The sequence below is a fragment of the Epinephelus moara genome, chromosome 17 (genome assembly GCF_006386435.1).
Source record: "Epinephelus moara isolate mb chromosome 17, YSFRI_EMoa_1.0, whole genome shotgun sequence".
In the NCBI taxonomy this organism is placed as follows: domain Eukaryota; kingdom Metazoa; phylum Chordata; class Actinopteri; order Perciformes; family Serranidae; genus Epinephelus; species Epinephelus moara.
Window position 1 is genome coordinate 5,613,513 of NC_065522.1, and position 10,083 is coordinate 5,623,595.

At 39.6% G+C, this 10,083-nt stretch overlaps 1 protein-coding gene across 1 annotated transcript; it reads left to right on the forward strand.

Moving 5' to 3' along the window:
* Positions 1-661: 661 nt before the first annotated feature.
* On the forward strand, positions 662-8,023 carry LOC126404661 (protein c-ets-2-B-like). The gene is made up of 7 exons (XM_050068038.1): positions 662-710; positions 4,037-4,156; positions 4,275-4,478; positions 5,873-5,947; positions 7,139-7,363; positions 7,458-7,576; positions 7,811-8,023. The coding sequence occupies exons 1-7, from the start codon at positions 662-664 to the stop codon at positions 8,021-8,023; spliced, it is 1,005 nt and encodes a 334-aa protein (XP_049923995.1).
* The last annotated feature ends 2,060 nt before the right edge of the window (positions 8,024-10,083 follow it).

Sequence of the window (10,083 nt, forward strand, 5' to 3'; positions counted from 1 at the left end):
TTGAGTTTACCTTTGCACCTCTGTAGTGACACATAAAAACAATGATATCTGTGTAACATGTAGGACAAAACCACCAGGGTTTGGGGCAACCTCTAGCTCAACAGGTAGAGTGTGTACCCCATGTCCCTTGTAGCAGCCCGGGATCAATTCCAGCCTATCATCCACATTCTCTTTCCCCCTTTCCTGTCACTCTCCAGCTGCACTACAATTAAGGCAAAAGCCCAAAGAAACTGTTCTCGTCCAAAAAAGGACGATCAGAGGACATGTGGCCTGTACAGTTTAACGTTCAAGTAGAAGTGGGCTGTGCCTGAGCCATTTCCTACTGACCAGCAGAGGGTGATACAGGTCCTGGATTTGTTTTTTTGTTGTTATTTTTTTTTTCTGTTAATAATCTCAGGTCAAAGGCATATTATCTTCTGTCTATCTCTCATGCCAGAACAGATGGCAAAGAAAGCTTTTATTTAAGCAAATGCAAAAGTCTTTAGAAACACAATGAACTGAAGAAGCTGAAAGACTGTTATAAATGACATGGTAAATGACTCCATTGGTATTCGTCTCTATTCTTGCTCAATTTGGCCTTGTTACTGTTTATGCATTGTTTATGTGCAGCTTTTTTGGTTCCCTTGGTCGTCCTAAACAAAGGAAAGTAGCTCCATAAAGAATGCAGATGCTTGCCCCTCCTACTGTCAGCACATCCACCACCTTCACTGGTAAGAAGACAGACAACTTTTTGCATCAGATTATTCGATCAAGCAAGAAGAGTCTTTGTATAAAGGATTTGATTTTTTTTTTTTGTACAGAAAAATTACTTAAGAAGGTAATTGTTTTAAATCACACATGCTTGATCATAAATTACACCTTCAGTTTCTATTAAGGCGAGACACTACAGATGAAAACATCAGTTTTGAGATTTGGGGCTATTTGTTTTCATAACGTCTTCTTTCAGACTAATGGAAAGGAAACAAACAAATGCATATTCAGGTATATATTTAAGTTGAGATTTCTGTTCTGGAATTGTATGCGGAGAGCACACATTTAATTATAATTATAATAATGCCTCATTTTCATAGTTAAAAATAAAAGTTCAGAAAACTTAATACAGAAAAAAAAACGTAAGTAATCAACTAGTAAAGTGTCATGATATTAAGGTTGTTTTTTTTTACCCTCTTGTCTTATATTTTGTCTAAAATGTATGGAATTTGAAACCTATTCTTTAAAGCCTGTTTTCACATATTAGAGCCACAACTCTGATTTATGGATTATTTTTTTCCTAAAAACATGGCCAATTTACATGGCTGGTTTATGAAGTGATAAAAACACATTTCCGAAATCTATAAACAACCTTTGACTCTAAAATGTCAAAATGAAGCAAATTTTTTTAACATGGCTTCATTCAATGTTTAGAGTTTTGCTTGATTTATGCAAATGAGTGCATATTTTATTAGATAATGTATAATTTGAATATTTAAACATAACATTTCAGAAAACTTCAGAAAGTATCAGTTAGTTAATCAATCAGTTTAACCCTAATCACCTCGGATGTCTCCCCTTCAGATCTTTTTAACATTTGGGAAAAATCCTGACACTGCTACATCGTTAACCATTTCAGTGGTGCAGTGATTGTTGTGTTTTTACCTAGGCGACTCCTGTGAGTCTTTGTTTGGTGATATTGTTTTTGTCTTTTAAACTAAAAATCTAAGTGGGGTGAAAAACATTGGGGAAAATATTCTGGGACCTGCGGCTCATCTCACTTTAAAGTCTGTTGGACCTAAGGGAATAAAACAAGATCTTTGTTTGTTTTGTGAATGTTCCTCAGGAGATTGGCTGGGTTTACATAATTACATCTTGCTAAGGAGAAAATCTGTATCTTGAGTTTTGAAAAAAATGCAGATGATTTTCAAAACTAGATATATTCATGTAAAACTAAAAACTTAAATTTGTACTGATAATATCACAGAATTAATTGATCTATTAAAAATAAGAAGATTTATTATTTTCAGTGTTGCCACCTGGTTTGACAGCAGCTTCCTTGACCTTAATGTCACAGAGCTGTGTCTGGGATGTAGGATGGGAGTATGCACCATACATTGCACATGTGTCATACCTCATAGCTCTCATTGGATCAAAGAGCGTGTTCCAGCCTTGCAGCTCAGGTACCTGCTTGTGTACCTGCTGTGTGTACAATAATTGATTCTGTGATTCCACACTTGATCTGCTCCTTCTGCCCCTCCCACATCCACATGATTGACAGTTGTCCATCACAGCTGGTCCCCTCCTCCCTTTCCTTCCATCATATTAAAGCCCCATTCGCCCCTTTGTGGTCTCAGTTTCCTCCACCTGATCCCCACTTCCTTACACTCTGGGATGGACTGCAGTACTTACGGTAAGACAATCATTTTTCATCTCATACTTCAGTCAACATCAGGATGAGGTCAAACTGAGTTTGAATTATTTGTTTTTTGTTCCCGTCTGGTCATTCTCTGGTAAATATTGAACTATTAGACATTATGACAATAATTTACTATAACCACCCTACTGGGTATTTTTTAGCGGGATATGAACTGTAAACACATCATGAATGGTTTATGACACACTTTAATGTAGGACATTTTTAAGTGTTTATTAATAGATTTGTCAACAATAGCTAGAAACATCTGTGTTATAAAGATTATGAATTATTTATACTATAGCTTTAATCATATTTAGTGATATGTGATTACGTTGTTGTTAATCTTTTATTACCTGTTTATACATATGTTAAGGTAATCCACAGGCAGTCTGAAACTTTTATATGTTTTTGAAACTGATTATGACATGTCAGAAATACTAGTTTGACAAAAAATATTTTAACCCAGTGTCTACTAACTCCAGTGCTTTCAGCTGCATCTCATGGTCTTCATTGTTGGATGTTATTAGCCCAGTTGTCCTGGAGAGTGAAGAAGTATTTCTAAATAAATAAATACTTCATAATGAATAAATATGATACTAATAAGCTAGAGAAGCACTGTGATAGTTTGGCAACCTGTCCAGGTTATACCCTGCCTCTCACCCAGTGACAGCTGGGATAGGCTCCAGCACATCCAAGACCCTGTATAAGGATAAGCAGTTAAGGAAAAATGAATGACTGACTGAATAAACCAGAGAAGCATCTTCTGATGAAGGTGCATATGTTTTCTGTTTGCATTGATGCTGATTGGCATAGCCTAATTTATGGAAGACTTTATAATCATGAAAACTGATTGAGCCTATTGTACTGGCTGAGTTATAGATGCGGTGAGAGCTTTAAAGCTTTAACATTGGGCTTTAAAACACTGCGGTACATAACCCATAAAGTATCATCAATATTATGTTTACTGGATGAGTGTTCAGTAGTGAACATTTCAAGATTCAAATGGAGTTGCAACCTGTTGTTTTCAAATAATGTTTCTTTGTCACAGCCCTTGGTGTCTAATAGTGACACATGGGGACGCACAGATGAAACACATTGTAACACGTAGTTAATGTTGTGAAACTGTTGCAGTTTGGTTTAGACAACAAAAGTACTTAGTTAGGTTTAGATGAAAATATAATGTTTTGGGACAAAATAAGTACTTTTATTATGTAACATAACGTGACGTAAATAATGTCACACACAGGACACAAACTGCAGTCTCCTGGGTGAAAGTCTAGGTTTCTTTGACGCATCTACCACACCTCCCACCATGGAGTTTCTCACTTTTTCTAATATGTTAGTTGCTCTCAGTGTCAAATGTTGCTGTGGATGGGTTTACAGTAGAATTAGCTGAAAGCCCGGTGCATCTCATAAAGATGCTAGAGGGTGCCTTTGGCATTGATATCACGTGTCGGTATTTGACAACCTGAGGATGAGTTTGTGCTGTGTTATAAATGCTATGGTGCTGAATCGGCCTTCACAGGCTTTAATGTATTTTATAACTCATAATGTAATGAAAATGTATAAATATGCTTTTAATTGGTTCATGGTATAAACATGAAATAGAATTTCACATGAGTGTCATGTATTGTATTGTTGTGTCAGAACTGGACACCCTGGAGGTCCCTCCCCTCACACCGACCAGTAAGGAGGTCCTCAGCCAGGCGGTGAAGGCCAGTTTCGCTGGATTTGCCCAGGAGAGAATCACCCATCACTTCCCTCAGGGTACAGCCTGAGCCACAGGCACAATATTTAGTCATCAATACAGCAGGGAAAGCTTATGAAAAGGTGAAGAGGTTAGAGAACTGTAGCTGTAGATTTATTCATATTTGCATATGTGCAGATCCTACCTTGTGGTCTGAGTGGGAGGTGAACTACTGGCTGGACTGGTGCCAGGCTGAGTTTGGTCTCCACTGCTTGGGTTCAGACCTGAGAGGCCTGCAGGGGAGTGAGCTGTGTAGCCTGGAAAAGGAGGCTTTCCTGGGCCTCATGTCCGACTTCACTGCAGGAGAGATCCTGTGGGAGCATCTGGAGACCATGAGGAGAGGTGACGGCATTTTCAACCAAAATCTGATTCTTTCAAACTCACATTTACTTTGAAATGTGACTACAACAACATAAAATTAGAAAAGACAGATGTCGACATGGGGACATAATTTGCAGTTTAAAACAGGTATTATATCGCAATATATTTTATCACAATACTCAGCATATTGCAATAATACTATATCATGACTAAAGTGTGGTGATAATATTGTATCGTGGAGCCTATGGTGATTCCCACCCCTATTATACACCAAAGAAAGTATAGCCATGAATATTATATTCCATTTCTGCCAATATATCCCCCCAAATCCTCACTGGACTTTTAAATGTGTCGCTATTTAGGCACATAGTACAATTCATCTGGAGCTCCCTTTCTGCTTTTGAACTTGGGGGTTAAAATGTTAAACCTTTAAGTAGGATCACAAGCAGTGGTGCCCACAGAAATGTTTCATAAGGGTAGCCAGATGGGGCCAATGAAAATCTTGGGGTGGAACACCAAAACTAAAAGCCAACATTTTCACCCCAAACACGTCAAATATCAACCCCCCCAAGATAATTATTTGTGGATAATTATTTGGAGCCAATGGAGGGGCCAGTGATTTTAACAAAACTGCCTCCTTGGTGTCAGTTTTGCCACCTAGTAGATGCCATGACCACCCTGTTACAATTTCTTTTTTCAGCTAGCCTCTGCACTTCAACAGCATATTCAAAAGTCTGAAATTCAGTTATGGCTTTTGATTTTTGTGTGTCATTCCAAGATCTTCAGTGGCCCAATCTGACAATTCCCATGAAAAATTTCTGGGGGCCCCACTGCAGGGTGGCCATGGTCCTTGCTGGCCCCTCCTTGGCAGTGCTAATGATCATAGGCTCAAGAAGGCTGAGGAACCTGTCATAAAACAAACACTTCCGTCAATACGGACAGAAGTTATTAATAAAAATCAATCATTCGAATGTATAATGGGATCTAATCCAGATTACACCAACCTGTACATTTATAAGATTTACACATTTCTGTTACTGTGAGTTACCGCACAAACACAAATGTTCAGTAAGTCCTTTATATCTCTACTGATGTGTCTTTTTTTATAACATTTAGTTTATATACTGTATATATTAAGTATTTGTCATTTGTTTGGCATCACACTCAGAAGATGATGTATATTTTCATATTAAGAACCTGTTTCTAATACACAGTGATCAGACATTTGTTTAAATCAAGGTGTTCTCGCTTCACAATGTATATGCAGAATGTGTAGATGTGTCATGTATCTTGGTTCATACATACATATGTGCAAACAGGTACATGCATTCTGTAACATATGTTCTTTATCATTCCTGTTAGTTGTCGGTGATCATGGAATAATAATGTCTCATTTTTTTATTTGATTTTCTCAGAGAATGAATATGACTGCAGTTCTTCATTACCCACATGCACCATACCATCTTACTGCCAGCTTCAGATCAGCAAAGGTAATAAACCTTTTCTTTAATAGTTACTACATACTATATTTAATCTTTGGGCACATGAGTCTTTCGTTTTTTTAGCATGTTTGTACCTGGTATTGTGACTTGGGTGATCTGATCACAAGTTTGACCTCAGAAACACTAATGCGTCCTGATGTGTCCCGAACAACAACTCTGTCATCAATGCAGGACGTGCTGGTTGTTTTGGTGACAGCGCGCTAACGCTCTATAACTTGCTTATATTGTAACAAGTTAGACAAAGTGTTGCATGACTGTCCACCATTTTGTCCTATGGAAGGAGATGTGTTGAATTCTGCTGACAGTGATATTTCAAGCTGTGTCGACACAACCGCTTACATGACTAGTGAGTGGCTAACAAGCAGCTAGCAAGAGTGCGGATGTTGTAACTGTGTGCGGGGCCCTTTGACCTTCTAGCTGAAGTGACATAGAGTGTGCTAAAATCTGAACACAAGTAGTCAGCTGGCGACGCATGATAGACGCAGGTGTGGACGGTGATGGGTCTCAGCTGTCCACTTGTGTTTGGATCACCAAAACATATGTAAATACCAGGTGTGAACAGGCTCATAGACACATGATCCTATTTCCAGCAGACCCACTCAGCAACAAACAGCAGACAGAAACTAGCTGGTAAACACAGTGGAGCTAAAGAGACAGATATTTTTCTCAGGAGGTGGTGGAGACCAAAGTAGAGCTAAAAGGAGGGTGATTATTGGAATTAAAATGACCAGGTGGACAAAACCAAGACTCCAGAAAAAAAACTGTCAATGTGTCTGCTGGATGTGTGAAAAGGCAACTGTTTGCTAACACACTGGTATAACAACTTTTTAAGGGGTTTTTTATGTCAGATGTGTCATTTTTAGGATGTTGTGGAGTACCTTAAAGATCAAAAAGCAAATGTATGGAATTCAATTTAACAATTTAGATGTGTTAAAAGGATAGAATATTTACTGCACCAGTGTCCATCCAAGCAACAAAAATCATATCTTTAATCTTTCAGTGTCTTAAATTGTATTTTGGGGGATTTCTCATATTTGGTTTCTTTAACAAATAGTTCCAGGAGACTGTAAACCACAGTAGTTTGTAATCCAATAGCTGTCAGAGGCTGTTTTGTATCATGACCTAAGACGCCTCCATTCCTGTTAACCTGCCTGTGTTTCTACTGCTGTGCACTTGTAGAGGCAGACTCAGAGGTGGAGATTGTTCACAGTGACGACTCAGACATCGTGGGCTCTCTATCGTGGGCTACTCCACTGCACGATTTAGAGCCAGTGACTGAAGAGACCATGTCTGAAGATGTCTTCACTTTACCACACCCACACAGGAGCTTCAAAGAATATGTAGGCAACAAAACCGACCTGGGCGGAGTCGTGATACCAGCAGCTATCCTTGCTGGTTATACTGGTGAGCAGTGGTTAAAGGAGATACAGTTTTTATATGAATCATATGGATTCAAACCTGTTGTAAATACTGTATGCTTCCCGCTATGTTTCAACAGGAAGTGGACCCATTCAGCTGTGGCAGTTTCTGCTGGAGCTTCTCACAGATCGCAGCTGTCAGTCATGTATAAGCTGGACGGGAGATGGGTGGGAGTTCAAGCTGACGGACCCTGATGAGGTACATAGTGCCTGAAGGTTTGAGCCATATGTGATGTACAAGACTCTTATATTCTGGGAAATGCTGTTGTCTCATAGACAGATGAAGAACAATATCAGGCACCATGTTTAGCCTAGCATAGCAATGAAAAGCATGGATGGATGCTATGTTGTTTATCGTCATTATATTGTTGTCAGAGTAATGAGAAGTCTGTAGCTATTGAGCTCTGGAGTTAAGCTGTAGTTCTGTATCCAGGTGGCCCTGCTGTGGGGCCAGAGGAAGAACAAACCCAAGATGAACTATGAGAAGCTGAGTCGCGGTCTACGATACTACTATGACAAGAATATCATCCGCAAGACGGCCGGCAAACGCTACGTCTATCGCTTTGTCTGCAACCTGCAAGGCCTGCTGGGATATGAACCTGGGGAGTTGCACGCCATGTTGGACATCAGAAACAAGAATGACTAATGAGCTCAACCAACACTGAGAAGACGGAGCAATGGGACACTTTTTTTAATATGGGGTCCATCATTTATAACTTTCCATCAGTTTCCTTATTGAGATTGTCCGTGTGTGTGTGTGTGTGTGTGTGTGTGTGTGTGTGTGTGTGTGTGTGTGTACATATGTGGGAGGATGCTGCAGATGTTTGCTAATATAAGTTCTGACCCGCAAGGGTTGAAATGTTGCACTTTATATTGACTGTTGTGACTGTAAAACAATAAAAGCACAGCAAAGTCATTTATTCCTCTGTGAATAGACAAGACTGATGAGTTTCGTATGTCAGTACACTGTATACCACATGATTTAAATTACAATTTGTTACCTGTAGAATTCGACAATACATGCATACTGTCATGTGGACTGAATGTAGACATGAAGAATCCTATCTTCCACCCGGCACAAAGCAGCGCACAGTGCAGTGCAACTGTCAGTGCTAGTTTTATACCAACACAGTAGTCATTTTCACAGCCAGCACCAACACTGTGCAAGTAGCAAATCAACTTGCACTCCTCTGTGTGCCCATGGGCATGTACATCCCAAGATGAGATGTGCTCAGGTGCATTATTGCCATATTACTATTACAAGGCAGCAGAAAGTGATTGCACTATTGACCAACAAAAACCTGGTCTAAAGTCAGAATAGTGCTGTATTGTCCTACTATTTATTTTATTTAATGTTTATTGGTATAGGGACATGTAGCATACATAAATGCCACACACCACAGCATTTATAGCCTCAGCTAGTTTGCAATGCCCGTCCCTAGCTGGGCCTTAAAATTCAAAAGACTCAGCAACAAAAACACAAGTGACTGAAAGTGTCTTGAAAAGGCAGTTGCTAACAAGTGGCTAAATGACTCTACAAAATGGCTTTAAAGCCTAGTTGTGGTGGCAATAGAGCTCGTAAGTCACGCCCCTTCCGGTAGACCCCCATGGGACCTATAGGCTCGGAGAATATGAATGGGAGTAATGGAGAGAAAATTATTATTTTCTGGTCCCAGTCATTGAATGCCTTGGATTACACAAATGTTTTGTGTGGGTCTAAATAATATTTTTTCATGTTAAGAGTTTGACAGTTTATTGTATGATTCTTCAGTTAAAGGCTGTGGAAACAACGTATTGAGAAAGACTACATGTCCCCTATGTGACATCCCGTCATCACACTTTCCCTCCACTTCTCAACTCACAGTGCTGCTGCTGCGTCTTCTGCCACGATGTACGGAGCCATCAGATCAAGATGCGGGTGTGCTGAAACTTTCCACATGTGCAGACTTGTAGTGGTTTTCGCTACGCCACGCTTAAGGCTTTTGTCCTCTCCTTGGAAGAAGGCGGTGAAGTGTACCAGAGACACAGCCATGTTCCGACTGCGAGTGGTGACGTATATCCTACGCGTCGGGAGCAGCGAAGAACTGTAGTCCACAAAGCGCTCTCACACAAAACCTAACAGTATCAAATTTCTTCCCGCTAAATTGTAGCCTTCTTTGCACGAAAAAATACATTAAAAATTCACAAACAACATATGTGAAATTCATGGCACAATTCAAACGGGACCAGAAAATAATTTTCATCTAGCCATTGAAACACATTATGAGAAATCGATTTTTAAGGTCTCATGTACCGGAAACGGAAACACACAACTTACAAGCTCTATGTTAAGTCATGTGACCATAGTGCAATTTCTTCATAGCCTAACATTAGCTTTTTACTTCTGGCGATTGTATTTAGGCTTCAAAAATCACAAAATCTGTGTTCATTAATGAGTATCATAAATGTTTGTTTGCCACAGAGCTTATTTTCTGCAGTAATCAACAATCCAGTAACAAAATCCAATTGGATTTTTGATGATAGGGAACCAGGGTGTTGCTAACTTCCGCGTTGGCCTACGGAAAAATGTCCCCCCTGGAGCACTGTACTGCCTGATATCAGACAGAATTGTCAACTTGTTTCACTCCGTCTCCATCTTCAGTCTGACATCATCATCAGTGCGCTGCTCCTGTGCTTCGTCAGAGCTAAGCTAGTTTTCTAAACTGA